The sequence below is a fragment of the Betta splendens genome, chromosome 22 (genome assembly GCF_900634795.4).
Source record: "Betta splendens chromosome 22, fBetSpl5.4, whole genome shotgun sequence".
Taxonomy (NCBI): Eukaryota; Metazoa; Chordata; class Actinopteri; order Anabantiformes; family Osphronemidae; genus Betta; species Betta splendens.
Window position 1 is genome coordinate 3,454,253 of NC_040900.2, and position 15,889 is coordinate 3,470,141.

The 15,889-nt window shown below is 41.4% G+C and overlaps 3 protein-coding genes across 3 annotated transcripts; 2 read left to right on the top strand and 1 right to left on the bottom strand.

The window, feature by feature from the left end:
- Nucleotides 1-31: 31 nt before the first annotated feature.
- Nucleotides 32-4,282, top strand: tpp1 (tripeptidyl peptidase I). Its single transcript, XM_029138462.2, has 13 exons — nucleotides 32-156; nucleotides 404-478; nucleotides 572-711; nucleotides 807-957; nucleotides 1,328-1,449; nucleotides 1,539-1,708; nucleotides 1,801-1,999; nucleotides 2,100-2,288; nucleotides 2,631-2,703; nucleotides 2,798-2,918; nucleotides 3,003-3,164; nucleotides 3,254-3,379; nucleotides 3,451-4,282. Exons 1-13 carry the CDS (start codon nucleotides 146-148, stop codon nucleotides 3,589-3,591), a joined length of 1,680 nt encoding a protein of 559 aa, XP_028994295.1. The 5' UTR covers nucleotides 32-145; the 3' UTR covers nucleotides 3,592-4,282.
- Nucleotides 4,240-7,496, bottom strand: yy1a (YY1 transcription factor a). Its single transcript, XM_029138464.3, has 5 exons — nucleotides 6,870-7,496; nucleotides 5,928-6,078; nucleotides 5,744-5,804; nucleotides 5,422-5,580; nucleotides 4,240-5,226 (listed from the first exon to the last, which is right to left on the bottom strand). The coding sequence occupies exons 1-5, from the start codon at nucleotides 7,366-7,368 to the stop codon at nucleotides 5,044-5,046; spliced, it is 1,053 nt and encodes a 350-aa protein (XP_028994297.1). The 5' UTR covers nucleotides 7,369-7,496; the 3' UTR covers nucleotides 4,240-5,043.
- Nucleotides 7,497-7,934: 438 nt separating this feature from the next.
- On the top strand, nucleotides 7,935-13,167 carry degs2 (delta(4)-desaturase, sphingolipid 2). The gene is made up of 3 exons (XM_029138465.3): nucleotides 7,935-8,180; nucleotides 10,588-11,330; nucleotides 11,797-13,167. The coding sequence occupies exons 1-3, from the start codon at nucleotides 8,099-8,101 to the stop codon at nucleotides 11,938-11,940; spliced, it is 969 nt and encodes a 322-aa protein (XP_028994298.1). The 5' UTR covers nucleotides 7,935-8,098; the 3' UTR covers nucleotides 11,941-13,167.
- The last annotated feature ends 2,722 nt before the right edge of the window (nucleotides 13,168-15,889 follow it).

Below are 15,889 nucleotides of genomic sequence, written 5' to 3' on the forward strand. Positions count from 1 at the left end.
AGAATAGAAACTAAATTTAAAGTTGTGGATTTTGGGAAACGCGGACGCGCTCCGTGGTCACGTGACGCCGCGTCACGTGACTGGAGCGTCTATAACAGCCTGTCCGCCGAGCAGCGGCTAAGTTTCCTGTAGGAGCGAGGACACGATGAAAACACTGTGAGTGCCGCCACACCGCCGCTCGTTTCATCTGAGGACGAAGTTAGTCACGTAGTGTAACGGTCCGTTTCCGTTGCCGCCGTTGTGTTGGTGCGTTTAATCGGTACCGTGACCTACATAGACAGCCGCAGCTAACACGACGGGTGACCGCGGCAAAAGTTACAGGGACGGTTATTTGACCTGCGATAAAGCGGCGTGTTCTCGGTTTGCACGGCTCGATTGCATGTCGTTTTACTTTTCCCCACAGATTGGGCTTCTCCGTCCCCCTGTGGTTCGGCTGCGTGGTGTGGGCTGGATACCTGGAATATGACCAGGACGTCCTGTGAGCAAAGTCATTTCCTCATCTGTGACACCTATCGGACCAGCTGTTCGGTGTTACCGATGTCTGACCCGCTTATGACGCTCCTCTGTGCAGCATGCCCGAGGACTGGACCCACGTCGGCCGGGTCCAGCCCACGGACGAGCTGGAGCTGACGTTTGCCTTGAAGCAGCAGAACCTGGATTTGCTGGAGATGACGCTGGGGCTCGTGTCAGACCCTGACTCGGCACACTACGGTAGGCGGCTGCGTCCCAACAATCCGCATGTTCTAATGGTAACGGCACGTGCTGCGTCTCAACCGTGGCCTCTCTCTGCGTGTTTCACTGCCAAGGAAAGCACCTGAGCCTGGAGGAGCTGTCTCTGCTGGTGCGTCCCTCTGAACTGACCCAGAAGGTGGTGCGTCACTGGCTGCAGAGCCATGGGATTACAAGCTGCCTGACTGTTGGCACTCAGGACTTTTTACATTGCACCATGACTGCAGAGTAAGCACATCTTTTTCAGGTCACTTAGATCTTCCTCCTCTTCATTTGTGTTGCCTCTGGTTGCAGGTACTTTTTCTGCTTTTCTGTGTCTAAATGTTTCTAAGGTCGTGCTCGTCATGTGAGGCATTTCCTCTTTGTGGTTAATGGTTGATATGAAAATCTGAGCCGTTTCTGCAAATCATGTCGATAAGACAGATTCCTGTAGATAAAATAAACGCTTCCTCAAACTACATTTTGACACGTAAACCCAGAGTAAAGGTTCCACATTTACTGAATGAGGCTCGTGACGAAAACAAACACGCACAGCTGGAATTGTGAGTTTGCCTGTTGATGCCGTTGGGTGTTCGTCAGTCTTGATTGTGTCTTGCAGTGTTGCAGAGACTCTGCTTCCAGGGAGCAGGTTCCACCGCTACAGCAGAGACGGCCAGTTTCTAGTCAGATCCTCAGCGCCCTACTCCGTTCATGATGACATTCACCAGCACCTTGACTTTGGTGTGTAGCGTATTCACTCATTTGCGTTTTTGTACTTGCGGTGCGTTTAAGTGCTCTCTCCTAACAATTTTTGATGCTTTGCTCCACAGTGGGAGGGCTTCATCGCTTCCCCCCCACGCAGCAGGTCCTCAGTAAGGAGCTGCAGACGCCTCAGCCGGGGGTTCACCTCGGGGTCACTCCCTCCGTCTTGAGGGCCCGCTACAACCTAACGTCTGCCGATGTTGGTAGAGCTCAGAACAACAGCCAGGCTGTAGCCCAGGTACGGTCGGGTCACCTGATCGGTCCATAACGAGGCGTTAAAGGTAAAGTTTGTGCTTCTTTTTTTTACTATCTAGCCGTTTTCTCTCGTAGTTCCTGGAGCAGTACTACCACCCTGCTGACTTGGCGGAGTTCATGAGCCTATATGGAGGCAGCTTCCAGCACCGGTCCCAGGTGGATCGAGTGGTTGGCACCCAGGGAGGAGGAAAGGCCGGCATCGAGGCCAGTCTGGATATAGAATACATCATGAGCACAGGGGCCAACATCTCCACGTGGGTCTTCACTAATCCAGGTTTGTAGGAGTGGGTCTTGCATGTCCGCGTTTAAGAGCTTGAATTTGAAGTTTTTCTGTTATGTCCGTTAGCATATTAGCAAGTTTTTGTTTCATCAAGGACGCCACGAGTCCCAGGAGCCTTTCCTCCAATGGATGGTTCTGCTGAGCAACATGTCTGACCTGCCCTGGGTTCACACCATCAGCTACGGGGACGATGAGGACAGCCTGTCCACTGCCTACATGATGCGCATCAACACAGAGTTCATGAAGGCGGGCGTCAGAGGAATGTCGCTGCTCTTTGCCTCTGGTCAGTAATGGGATTTTACAACGTTACCTCTGGGTTTAGTTTTTTATTATTTGTTCGGTCTGTCACAAGTTCTTGTTTCCTGTGGTCCAGGACAAAAAAACACCAATTAGGGAAGTGTAGGTTTTTAAAGGCCTGGGAAGCTCTAGTCTCTCTGGCCAAGTGTCAATCGACCGGCTTGGCTCCATTCACTTTCAGCTGAGTGTATCTAAAACCTGAAACCCCCCTGTTGTGACATGGCGCCTTTGGGAGAGCGTGTTCCCTTTTTTTTGTTTGTTCTTTTTTTATTGTCTCTCACTGTAGTCATGACCTAAAGGTGGAATACATTGCTTGCGTTGTGTTCAGGTGACAGTGGTGCTGGCTGCCGACACCTGGGCAAAGACAAAAACTGCTTTCGACCCAGTTTCCCAGCTTCAAGGTAAAAAATTTCTTCCATCATTTCTTGCATTTCTATACTTTTAATTAATGCATTTGTTAATGCATTTAAAAAAAAAACATTTTCCTGTCTGCAGTCCGTATGTGACTACAGTAGGAGGAACCTCATTCAAGAACCCGTTTAAAATTTCGTATGAAGTCACAGACTACATAAGTGGAGGAGGCTTCAGCAATGTCTTCAAGATGCCAGGCTACCAGGTAGTACCAGTATTAGGCATCAGACACGCGTGCTCTTCTTACTGCAGCCCATGTCTTATTTGCTGTGTGTGCGCATCTGTTCAGGCTGCTGCAGTGCAGGGGTATCTAAAGGCGGTAGCGGCAACTCTTCCCCCTCAGTCGTACTACAACGTCAGCGGCAGGGCCTATCCAGACATTGCTGCTCTGTCTGACAACTACTGGGTGGTCATCAACAGAGTGCCGGTGCCCTGGGTGTCTGGAACCTCGGTGAGACGGAGACCTGTCGTTTCAAGTTTTTCATTGCGCTCAGGTGTTACCGTTCAGGATTAACCCGCTCTCTTAAAATGCCTGTTCAGGCCTCGGCTCCTGTAGTTGGAGGAATTCTGTCTCTGATCAACGATCAGCGGCTGCTGAAGGGTCTGCCGCCTCTGGGCTTCCTCAACCCTCGTCTGTACAAGCTCAAGGGACGGGCCTTGTTTGATGTGAGTTGCTGCTTTTGTCTATTACAGCAGACAGCAAATTGTTCCCTGAGTCTTGCACTCTTGTCTTTTAGGTGACTGAAGGATGTCACCTGGCCTGTCTGGACGAACAGGTTCAGGGGAAAGGGTTCTGTGCAGCACCGTCATGGGATCCTGTTACAGGCTGGGGAACACCAAACTACCCCGAACTGCTGGCTGTGCTTGTGGCTCAGTAAATCATGCAGTGTGCACCGTCTGCTCTGAGAGCAGGTACCATACATTCATCCACACTCTGAACCAGGTACCTGATCCTGGAGGCTTTAGATTTGTTTGAAACGCTGCATTATTCCAGTCTACAGGGATCTTTTTGCTATTAATTGTATTTTTCACTTCAATCGTGTCTTACATTTGTCAATTTAATGATAACTCCTTTTCAAAAAATGTTATTTTCCTGTCCGGCCTGAAGTAAAGGTCAGCGATAGAGGTAGTTGGGTTTGTTTCTGCCGTTCTCAGCATTTTTACTCACCCAGATATATCGTACTACATACACAATAGGAAATTATGGTTTGCCGGTTGCTATGCATAAAGTTAAAATAGCTTTTTCTGTACACATCAGGTTTAGGAATCTGTGTGAACAGACTGTCTCCTAATTTAGTTTGATGGAAAGAAATTCTACTTGCACACAATTGTGCGTCACTTGTTTCAAATAAAACACTGTCCTACATGTGGCTCAATATTACCAGGTACTTGATTTTACGTCTGTTTGTTGCAGCTGTGAAATTGCACTGAAATGTGGGTAAAGAAATTATTCAAGCAATTCAGCCCACCAGCATTGTTGCACAGATTTTTATCTATTTGCCAAGTAAATCAAATCAGACATGAAATGCAAGAGACTGCCTTGTTTAATAAAGATTTTTTTTAACTTGGCGACATCTGCTTTTTTTTGCCATATTAAGCATGAGCTGTGCAATTAGAACAGCTGATTTGATGTCTGAGAGCACAAATGACACTTTCTGTATTGTTGGTGCGATGGGGGGGAAACATTTTAATCAGTGACCACTAATGAAAATCACATGGCTATTCCCTACATGATTCTGATATCGCGTTATACAAAATGAAAATATGCAAAGACCTTTCACTTTCCCTGGAAAACACACTGCCATAAAGAAGATGGGGTAAAACAAATTGCGAAATCTCTTCCAAGAAGAGCTACAGGGACAATCTCACTAAATACACCACCACAGAGCTTATGTCAAACAGTGTACAATATGCACACTTGGGGGAGAAGTACAAAATTGAAAAGGTGTCACTGCTGAAGACTGATGCAAATTTGACTTGTATTGCAAAACCTTTAATTGGCTGTGTTAAGGTATAAATAAGGTTTTAGGTGCAGATCCTTGAATTAACATCTTCACAAGAAGAAACCATGAATTGTTCCATCCTGGTAGTGCCAAAGCAGGGTAGGAGGCCTGAGGGGTTGGGGTTCTCATGAGTTCCGTGTTCAAACCTCCATTTTAAAGTTTGAGAAAAGTTTATTTCTCTCTTTAAACTTTCATCTAGAGACGATACAATGGGGACTTCTTATCTCACAACGAAGCAGGCCACAGGACATCAGTTTGTCAAGGAGTGGAGATACAGATCAGGTCCTCCAGTGTATGCTCAAGTCGTAAGACGGCGCCAGGGCTGATTCACTGGTTGTTCTTGGCTTTGGCGTGTGTGAGGATGTGAGACTTCAGGTTGGTTGACTGGGCAAATTTTTTGTTGCAGCCATCAAAGGGGCACACATATGGGCGGTCTCCAGTATGAATACGCACGTGTGTGCGCAAGTTAAAGTCCAGAGAAAACCGCTTGCCACAGCCCTCAAATGTGCACTGGAAACAAGAGAGTTTGGGTTAACAGTGCTGCATGCCTCTGCTCGGCTCATGAGGAAACCGATATCATTTTTCAATAGCAGGAATTTGAGATGATAATAGCAGGTTTACATTTGAGTATTTAGCATTTTTCTTTTCGCCAGTTTTCATCAGAACAGAAACATAAACATGATATACAGGAAAGAAGGAACTTACCTGGAAAGGCTTCTCTCCTGTGTGTACGAGTTGGTGTCTCTTCAGTTTGGAACTCTCCACAAAGGCTTTGCCACACTCTGCGCAGACATGCACACGGGGCCCGTGGGTATGCAAGTGCTTCCTCATTGCTGAGTTATCCCTGAACATTTTGGTGCATCCCTGGTCGAGAACAAAACAAAAGATGAATCTAATCATTCAACAATGTAGTTTTAGCAGGTACATTCACAAAGTCTCTTTTGTCCTAATGAAGCCACCATGTTCTCAGGAAGGTTACATCATAAGTAAAGACAACAGCGTGCTGTCGAAACAACACTGCTCTCACTTTGTGTGGGCAGGCTATCGTTCTAGGTGCGTCATCTTCTTTTACTTTTCTTGGCTTCATCCTGCAACAGAAATAGAATTGGTCGCATTATCAGATGACTCAAACGAACATAAAAGAGGCATTTTTCAAAATGACTGCGTACTAATGTGTTCTATTAGGACCCGCTGGAACAGAAAGCCCTTACCGCGCAAACTCTGCCAGCTGTTTGGGGTCTGACAGGTCGATGCCTGGGATGCCTCCAGGAGGAAGCTTCTTCCCCGTCATGTACTCGGAGTAATCTGGAGGCGAGTTTTCACCTGTTATTTGTTCCTCGTGGTCTATGTCTTTCTTGTCATCTGGATAAAAGATGCATAGTTTTTGTGGCAAAACACTACCATAACATGTGGGAAAAAAAATAATTAAAGCCACCCCCAGTTGACAAAAACACATCGCCTGTTTCTTTTTATAAAGTCAAATATTTATCAAACCACGATTCTGTAATATTAAACAATGACAAATATTACCATATTTTGACACGTTCCTTTAAATTTTTACCTATAATTTTAGTCACAAAGATGTAAAGTGGATGAAACGATAATGCTTGAAATGTTTACAAAAGTATTCAAATAAATTCAAATAAACTATATTATGTTGATGCTAAGCATATTCTCATATTTAAAGGTGTTTTTTTTACATATAATTTGCACTCGTGTGCAGTGTCCTAACAGCCAGAATGAAACTCCATACATACACATGGTGCGTTTAAAGCCCCAGAGGTGTAAAATATGAGCGGTTCCTGAACGCACCACTACCGTTACGGCTCAACTGAACTGCGCCACAGCGGCCTAGCCGAGCCACCTGCACCCGCTCCCACTCTCGCCGCCATCTTCGTCGGCCAAATAAACGCCATTTTTTCGGGCCGCCATACTTTCTAGACCGGGGAAATATGGCGGCGCCCATCGCCACATAAAACATGGCTTCCCATAAAAACAAAAACATTTCAAATGGAATTTAAGTGCCCCAAAGTTGGGGAATAGTTCCTACTTTAGCGGAGGACGAGGCCCAAACTGGGCCCAGTCACACGACACACGCTGAGAACAAAGCCAACAGCCAGCTTGCAGGAATTCACTCAGGACTCTGAACTTACCCGAAGCCCACATAGTGACTGAAAACTCCCCCTCCAAAGTCTTTATCTGGACCTGCTTCTGTTCCCATTTTCTGCCCATGTCTCCCCCGCCCATGTAGCTCTTTTTGCCCGCTTTCTTTCCACTTCCAGACTTCTTCATGCGGCCCGTCGACGAGCTTTTCCCTGCAACGGTAACCAGAGTCTGTTCTATGTAGTCCTCCTCCACGGCGGGCACCGGGATGAGGATTTGGTCCTCGAAACCGTCGTCTGTGTGCAGTTCGGAGTCATCGTCGCCCACCACTTCTTCCCGTGTTTGCACCAGAATCACCTCCTGGTGCGAGTGGATCGAGTTCGGATCATCCGTGTCAAGCGGCTGTAAGGCGATCATAGGCTGGTCCTCTCCGTCGTCTCCAACAACTGTTGTCTCGATTGTCTCTACTTCGATTTCGTGCAGTTCCACTATTTCTGCCGGCATTTCGGACCCGTCCGCTTCTATGTACAGCGTGTCCCCCGACGCCATGGTAAATGTTGTGTTTACCCTTATTTAAAAGCTATTTTACTCCTTCTTTCCCTTCCGTCTACTCTCAGCCTTCCTCCTCCCTCTCCGACAACAACTCTACACTCGCGTACTCTCGTCGCCACAGTGCTCTAGTTACGACATCTCGCGAGATTCGGAATAAAACGGTAAAACGTGAATTTAAAACAAAATATGACAACTACTCAATAAAAAAAAATAACAAAATTATAAATATATGCTTCAAGCAGCGATTAACAATTCATTTACAATTATGTATTTCATCATTACACATTTATTGAACTATTGTTGTCTGATCAACAGTTTAAATATTCAGTTTATATTATTAACGACACAGAAACGCAGGAAGCCCCCACATTTAAGAAGTAGGCGTGAACTAATGGTCAAGTTAGGATATAAGTGTTAATCTTTGCATTTCTCCATTTATGTTACTTTGCAACAACTCTATCCTGTCATGTTGACTGTCCACGTATGTGGCATCGCTTGCAAGTGTCGCCCTTGTGGTTTTCCGTGGCGCAAGAATACAAAGAAGATAACGTTGGTTTAGCAGGTGGATGCCGGGGGGGGGCGTACCCCGCGGAGAAGGGGGCGGGGCCGGCCGTCGCACCTTACACTTCACCTTACAAACAGCGTGGGTGTGGCCCGGACGGAGAAGGTTTGATGACACACGTAACGCCGCGGAGCCAGTTGCCTCTGACACGCAGAGAGGACAGTCATGGGAAAAGCAGGTGGAAGAGGCGACTTTGAATGGGTCTACACCGACCAGCCACACACGTCAAGAAGGAAAGAAATACTGGGTGAGAAATGACACAAAACTTTTTTTTTTTTTGTCAACACCGAGAAATCGCCTGGACATCGGTTGTGATTGGTCTCTGTAATAAGACACGTGCATTTCTTTTCTTTTTGCCATTAAATCGTAGCCGGTTAAACCTGTTTACTAGCAGTTGCTTAACGAGCTGTCAGTGCACAATGGATGTAGGAAAAAATGTAGAAACTGATACCACGTAAGATACAACAATTAGGAGTTCAGAGAAACAGTTCTTTCTAGTACAGGCACATTTTATGCAGGGTTTCAAGGTAATAACATTAAATGTATGGGTAGAAATAAGAATTGACATTCAGTGTACATGGATGGTCATACATTAAATATCCGTATAGATTTAATCATCAGAACCTTCACTTTAATAGGCTGTTTAACTGTTGTTTAACTGTACAGGTTTAAACCGTGTTTACCTTTGGGCTGTATTACCAGTCCTACCCCAGTCATGTTTTTTTATGTAAAACGTTTTTACAAGGAGGGAGTGCAGGTGAAAAACTTCAACACTCACATTACTCCATTACTCATAGCCAAAGGCATGATGTCAGTGTGTAGATATGGCCATGCTTATGAAAGGAGTGGCGTATTTGAGGCTTAGTCTTGTGACAGGTACTCCAGGAATAATTAAGTTTTCTTTTAAAATCTGAATAACTGTTTGTAATAAAACTATCTGTCATCTTGTTTGGCGACTAGGATATAAAGCAGTTTGTCTTATGACAAACACAAATTCAGTGCTAATGCCTGAAAATGGAAGGGATGGCTTTGTAAGAGTCATGTGATCTTTTCGATTCATTGTGTAATTTAATTTAGAACAGTTTACAGTAGATCTAATTCTGTTCATGTATATTTGATGATGGCTTTGTCCAGCAGTTACGTATTTGCCTTGGTGTAAAAGAAGCATTTGGAAGGTGATGGGTTGTTTGACACCATAGAAGCTTGAATTATTCAAGCATTTTGTTTAATAACCTCTGCCCTGCCCTGAAGACACAAACACAAGCAAGTCAGTGTCCCATATCTACTAATACTGTATTTAGGATATATTGATTCAAAACTATACTCACTGACTTCTATAGGGACTTCATTAAAACCTGAAGTTCAGGGAACACTGAAGCCTGCTTGGTGACAGCCAGCTAAAACGGATGAATGCTTGCCACACCATGACATCTGATCATTTTTAGCAGGTCTACAGACAATGAACAATGAACAAGCAGTATTTGCTTCCTCCGACACACGACACGTAGTTGAATTGCAAATCATAATTGATGTAAAGCAAAAGTCTGCACTAATGAAATTGGCTACTTCTCTGACACACAGTAGTTCTAAGTTGCTAAGGCAACGTTTTTATGATATCTGGTTATTGATTGAACTTTGCCCTGAGGACGGTTGAAAATCTGCCTATAAACGTGAATATAAATAGCATAAGTAAATGACAGATTGCAAGCAAATTATACTTGAGTCGTAGATTAACAAGTAGTTTGTACCAGGATCCAGCAGATGATAAATTGTTTGTAGAATCAAAAACTATAGGAAATTCCTCCTGGCTAAAGTTTAACGGAACAAAGAGGGCTTGGTCAGTAAAAGTGGGGATTCTGCGTGTGATAGAAAGATTAGACTCGGCTGCTGTTAAACCTTTAGTCACCACGGTAAGCCCAGTTTGCATGAAGGAAATTCAAACATGAGCTTAACGTGCACATTTGCATTACCTGATACCTGAACTCTGTCTAATGCATGACAGGGGAAAGCTACTGTAGCACCCAGAGAATGAGTGAGGTTGGCTCCTCTCATGAGAGCCAGAAATTTGGATTGATCTAAACTAATGTGTCCTGATTTACCTAAAGCAAATCTCTATGGAGTACTTAACTGTAAGGTGTGGCCAGTTTAACAAATCACACCTGACATTTCCCAATAAGTAGGTTAGGTTGTTTGTAACCTCATGCTGAGTGTTGAATGTGAATCCTGCCTCAGTGTCAGGTCCCTCAGCAAAACAACACCTCTGCCAATTAAAAATGACTTTTGTCAGCAGGAGATTCCCGCGAGAAGGGCTGGTGTCTTACAACAGACCCGAACGTGTTCTTCAGCATGCACAGTTTTGTGCCGCACAATGACCCACTAATCAGCACAAAAAATGACTGCGTTAAATCTGGTTAAACAGGTTTCCTTCTAGATGCAAGACAGATATTTTACTATTTAATAAAATGAATGACCCGTTGCCTTTTCTGTCTCTATCCTCCATGCTTTCTTTCTTTCATTTGCTTGTCTTTATCTGTATTTACACTTGTAATGGTTTGCTTTTTCCAATTTTTTTATTTCCCTCTTATTTAGAGAACTTATAACGGACTATGTCACTTACTTTATCTCTGCTCTTTTTTCCATGTGTCATTTCTCAGCCAAGTACCCAGAAATCAAGTCTCTCATGGGTCCGGACCCCCAGTTGAAGTGGGTGGTGTCAGGCATGGTCCTAACCCAACTCCTGGCCTGCTACCTGGTTCACAACCTGTCCTGGAAGTGGATCTTCTTCTGGGCCTATGCCTTTGGAGGGTGCATTAACCACTCCCTGACTCTAGCTATCCACGACATCTCTCACAACGTGGCCTTCGGCAACAAGCTGGCGAAGTGGAACCGTTGGTTTGCCATGTGGGCCAACCTGCCCATCGGGTTGCCCTACTCGGCCGCCTTCAAGAAGTACCACATCGATCACCATCGGTATCTGGGAGGCGACCAGCTGGATGTTGACATCCCCACAGACTTTGAGGGCTGGTTCTTCTGCACCCCGGCCAGGAAGGTCCTCTGGCTCTTCCTCCAGCCCCTTTTCTATGCTCTGCGCCCGCTGATTGTCAACCCTAAACCAATGTGCCTGCTGGAGTTCCAGAACGCTGCAGTACAGCTCATAGCGGACTTAATCATCTACTATCTATGGGGTTTGAAGCCCATTGTCTACCTCATTGCAGGCTCTATTTTGTGTATGGGACTCCATCCTATCTCTGGACATTTCATTGCTGAACATTACATGTTCCTGAAGGGACATGAGACATATTCTTACTATGGACCACTCAACTATATAACCTTCAACGTTGGTTACCACATGGAGCATCATGATTTCCCCAGCATACCAGGAAGTAAACTACCTCAGGTGAGAGTTGCAGCAATAAATCATGACAAAGTGTTCAGTGATTATTGCCCCGCCTAAATGATGGCAGAGAATGACACCACATCACTATAGAAGAAATAAACGATCTCTGCTTTTGGTAAACCACATTGACCTCACATTTTTGGTATCAGCTGCTAATACTTGTCAGATTAAGGGGCTGGTGTTGTATTTGCTGAACTACTGCCTCTCTGCATCCTGTTTAACACACAGAGATGCAAAGCAAAGTTTGCATTGACTAAAAAAACACATCCAGCAATTTTAATATGACTTGTTTTGTTTTTAACTAAGTGTTGTTTTATTTTTTGTTATCCATCCATATATTTTGTTTTATTACCATATTTTAAACTATCAAACATTTTTTTCTCTTTTTAGATGTGTGTTGTACTGTAGATGTTTTGTTGTTGTACCTGATTCTACCTGATTATTTTGTATGCTCTTATTTTCACAGGTCAAGCAAATCGCAGCGGAGTATTACGATTCCCTGCCTCAACACACTTCCTGGGTCCGGGTGTTGTGGGACTTTGTGTTCGATGACAGCATTGGCCCCTACGCCAGAATTAAACGACAGTATAAGCTAAGCAAGCAGGGATAAACATATGACTGAATAGATTTTTGTCTGTAGGACTGTGAATTCCAGTTGTTCCACCTGAGGACTACTGAAAGATGTTAATAGTCTATAGTATAAACGTGTTGTGTGTTTGTCAGTCTGTGCGTCTAATACAATGGACGTTCGCAACCTAAATCAGTTTTGTAGTTCAGTTAATACATGGCAAAAAAATTACTTGTCAGTTGACTATATACAGTTTGTGAAAATTCAGAAATTCAAAATACAGCTGGATGTTTGTTTTTTTTACACCATTGTATTCATGTTTCTATTCCTGTTGTAAACTGATGACATTATGATACAGTGATTTCCATCACTGACATGCTGAATAGTTAACAAAGGTAATGAAATTATGATGAAAATCGAATTTCTCCTTATCTGTAACTGGGCAAGCGATATTAGTATTCCATTTGAACGTGCTCATTTAAACATGAGACAGAGGTCATATACATTCTCATGAGGTTTTCAGAGATGTCACTAGCTCACGTCTCTTCCCACTGTACATGTAAGCTTTACATCAAGATTCATATGAATTTCTCAATGTAAGAATTAAAGAACACAGTCTCTCAAATTAGCGAATACAGTTTTGCAACCATTGCACAGAACAGTACGAGCATTGAAATTTACCTATCAGTAAGATGAGCCTTTTGTTCTGTGGCGTTCTAGTCTGCCTGTTCACATTTTAATGATTTAAATGCACCAGAGTTCTGCAAAAGTGGGTAAAATGACAGAATAATAATAATAATAATAATAATAATAATAATAATAATAATAATAATAATAATAATAATAATAATAATAATAATAATAATAATAATAATAATAGAAGTATTGCTCAGTCCATGCAGCTGTGGTCGTGTAACTGCCTTAATTACATTTTTTGGGCTTATAGACTGAAACAATAGAAGGCACCACCACAGGTTTTGCCAACTAATCAATTAAATGGGCCACGAGGTCTGAACTAATAAAGCGTAACATAAACAAAGTTATGCAGAAATACTAAAAGACAAAGCCTTGCAAACTCAAAGTGGTTGTCATCATGTACATTCAGTGACTGGATTCTGCAGTGTTTCACCAATTCACTATTATTTTGTCAGAGGTTTCTGTTATTTTGTCCACAATGTAATCTGTGTTGTCAATGACAATTCTTTATTTTGCTATTTAAATGGCTGTGTAATGTATAAAAATTATTATAAAAATGCCTTGGGAATATTGTGATATTTTCTTTTTGACTCTTACATTATATCACTAAGTTCACCACATACGATACTATAACCTTTTTTTGACACAAACTATACTATGACTCTACATACAGTACTATACTATGACCATTTTTTAAACACTCTTTTTCACCATGTACTATACTATAACACCTTTTTTTATCACAGACTATACTATGATACTTTTTCATCACATACTATACTATCACCTTTTTTTAGTACACATACTATACTATGACTGCTTTTACTATTAAAAAATCACCACTTACTATACTATAAACCCTTTTTGCCACATACTATACAATGACCATTTTTTAAAACAGACTATACTAAAAATCTTTTTTCAACACATATATCACTATGACCTTTTTAAATAATATAACACGTTTTTCATCACAGACTATACTATGACGCTTTTTTTGTTACATAATATACTATCACTTTTTTATTACACATACTATACTATGACTCTTTTTTCATCACACTATACTATGACACTTTTTTTGTCATATATTGTATTATCACCATTTTTTTAATACACATACTATACTATGACTGTTTTTTCGCCACATACTATACAATGATCATACAATGATTTTGGTAGTCTTTTTTAAAAAAAAACAGACTCTCTCTTTTTTACCACATTAGTATGTAGTAAAAAAAAAATTTTAGTCACTATATCACTTTTTGCACCACATATATCACTATGACCATTTTTTTAAACACAGACTATACTATGACACTTTTTCGTCACATACTTTACTATCACAATTGTTTTAAAAAAAATTGTTTTATTAAAAATCACCACTTACTATACTATAATCCCTTTTTGCCACGTACAATATAATGATCATCATCATGATCAATTTTAAAACAGACTATATGAAAAATCTTTTTTCAACACACACTACACTAAATCTCCTTTTTCACTACATATATCACTATAACCATTTTTTAAACACATACTATACTATAACACCTTTTTCATCACAAACTGTACTACGACGCTTTTTTGTATACTAAAACCCTTTTTTCAATGCAAACTAACCTTTCTTCACCACATGGCTGGACAACTATTACTTTCTTCACATACTAAACTATAACAATTTTCAAAAACACAGACTATACTAAGACTCTTTTTTCTCCACAAACTACACTATTTCATACCATATATACATACTATACTATGACCATTTTTACATCACATACTATACTATAGTATGTGTTTTTCGTCACAGACTATACTATGACACTTTTTCGTCACATACTTTACTATCACAATTGTTTGAATACTCGTACTATACTATGACTGTTTTTGCTTAAAAATCACCACTTACTATACTATCAGACTATACTAAAAACCATTTTCACCACATACTACACTATATCACTTTTTTCACCACATCTATCACTATAACCATTTACATTTTACCATTTACCATTTACAACCATTTTAAACACATACAACCCTCTTTTCAACACAAACTAACCTTTCTTCACCACATGGCTGGACACCTATTGCTTTCTTCACATACTAAACTATAATAATTTTCAAAAACACAGACTATACCAAGACTCTTTTTTCACCACATACTGTATATATCACTTTCTCCACCCCAAACTATAATAACTCTTTTTTCACCACATACTACATACCATATATACATTATACTATGACCATCTTTACAACACACACTATACTATACTAGGACCATTCTCCACAACACACTATGCTTTGACACTTTAACACCACATACTTTACTATGACTACTTTCTAAAACAGTATCACGTACTGTACTATACTATGACCGTTTAATCACAACATATTATAATGTCTAGAATATGATGATTGTTTTTACAAAATACCAAACTATGATACTTTTTTCAACACTATGACAGTTTTTTTTGTCAACACTTACTATACTAGGACCATTTTTTCACAACATACTATAGTATGACTCTTTTCACTACAGACTTTATTATGACCACTTTTTAAAACCCACTACTATAACCCCATTTTCATCACATACCATGCCAGGGGTGTCAAACTGCGATCCTCGAGGGCCAGTGTCCCTGCTGGTTTTCCAACTCTACCTGCTGATTATCTTGAACAGGTGTGTCAGTTAGCTCATCTAGCTGCTGATTGACTGAACACACCTGATCAAGGTAATCAGCAGGCTCTGGGGAAGGAAGAGTTGGAAAGCCAGCAAGGGACTGGTTTGACACCCCTGTACTATGCTATAACTATAGTCATAGTAGTGGCTATATGTGGCTATGTATGTGATGAAAAAGAGTTATACAGTACAGTAGTATAGTTTGTAGTGAAAAATGGTCATAATATAGTATATGTTAAAAAATAGGGTCATCGTATAGTATGTGATGACAAATAATCATAGTATAGTAAGTCGTAAAAACATGATCCTAATATAGTAAAATTATGTCATTTTAGTATAGTTTGTGATAAAAAAATGTAATAGTATCGATTTTGATTTCAAGATTTTGAATGTGAAGATATAGTATGTATTGAAAAAAGTGCAATTGTAGAGTATGTCATAAAAAACATGCTTTAGTATAATAGATGATATCTATCAATAGTCAAACAGTCTAGTGAGTCTAAAAGCATGATGAAATCACTCATCAGGCAGCATTACTAGGCTGCTGATGTACTGTAACTAAAGGACAGCAGATTCACGCACAGACACACAAGGCGCAGATGG

What these genes read in the sequence shown, in the direction of transcription:
- yy1a (XM_029138464.3), bottom strand. Translation starts at nt 7,368, where the DNA reads ATGGCGTCGGGGGACACGCTGTACATAGAAGCGGACGGGTCCGAAATG. An exon ending in AGTCACTATGTGGGCTTCGG is followed by an intron (nt 6,079 to 6,869) that starts GTAAGTTCAGAG and finishes TCTTTTATCCAG; the next exon opens with ATGACAAGAAAGACATAGAC. An exon ending in CAGCTGGCAGAGTTTGCGCG is followed by an intron (nt 5,805 to 5,927) that starts GTAAGGGCTTTC and finishes TTTCTGTTGCAG; the next exon opens with GATGAAGCCAAGAAAAGTAA.
- tpp1 (XM_029138462.2), top strand. An exon ending in CATTGCACCATGACTGCAGA is followed by an intron (nt 958 to 1,327) that starts GTAAGCACATCT and finishes TGTGTCTTGCAG; the next exon opens with TGTTGCAGAGACTCTGCTTC. An exon ending in CCTGGGTGTCTGGAACCTCG is followed by an intron (nt 3,165 to 3,253) that starts GTGAGACGGAGA and finishes ATGCCTGTTCAG; the next exon opens with GCCTCGGCTCCTGTAGTTGG.
- degs2 (XM_029138465.3), top strand. Translation starts at nt 8,099, where the DNA reads ATGGGAAAAGCAGGTGGAAGAGGCGACTTTGAATGGGTCTACACCGAC. An exon ending in AAGAAGGAAAGAAATACTGG is followed by an intron (nt 8,181 to 10,587) that starts GTGAGAAATGAC and finishes GTCATTTCTCAG; the next exon opens with CCAAGTACCCAGAAATCAAG. An exon ending in CAGGAAGTAAACTACCTCAG is followed by an intron (nt 11,331 to 11,796) that starts GTGAGAGTTGCA and finishes TTATTTTCACAG; the next exon opens with GTCAAGCAAATCGCAGCGGA.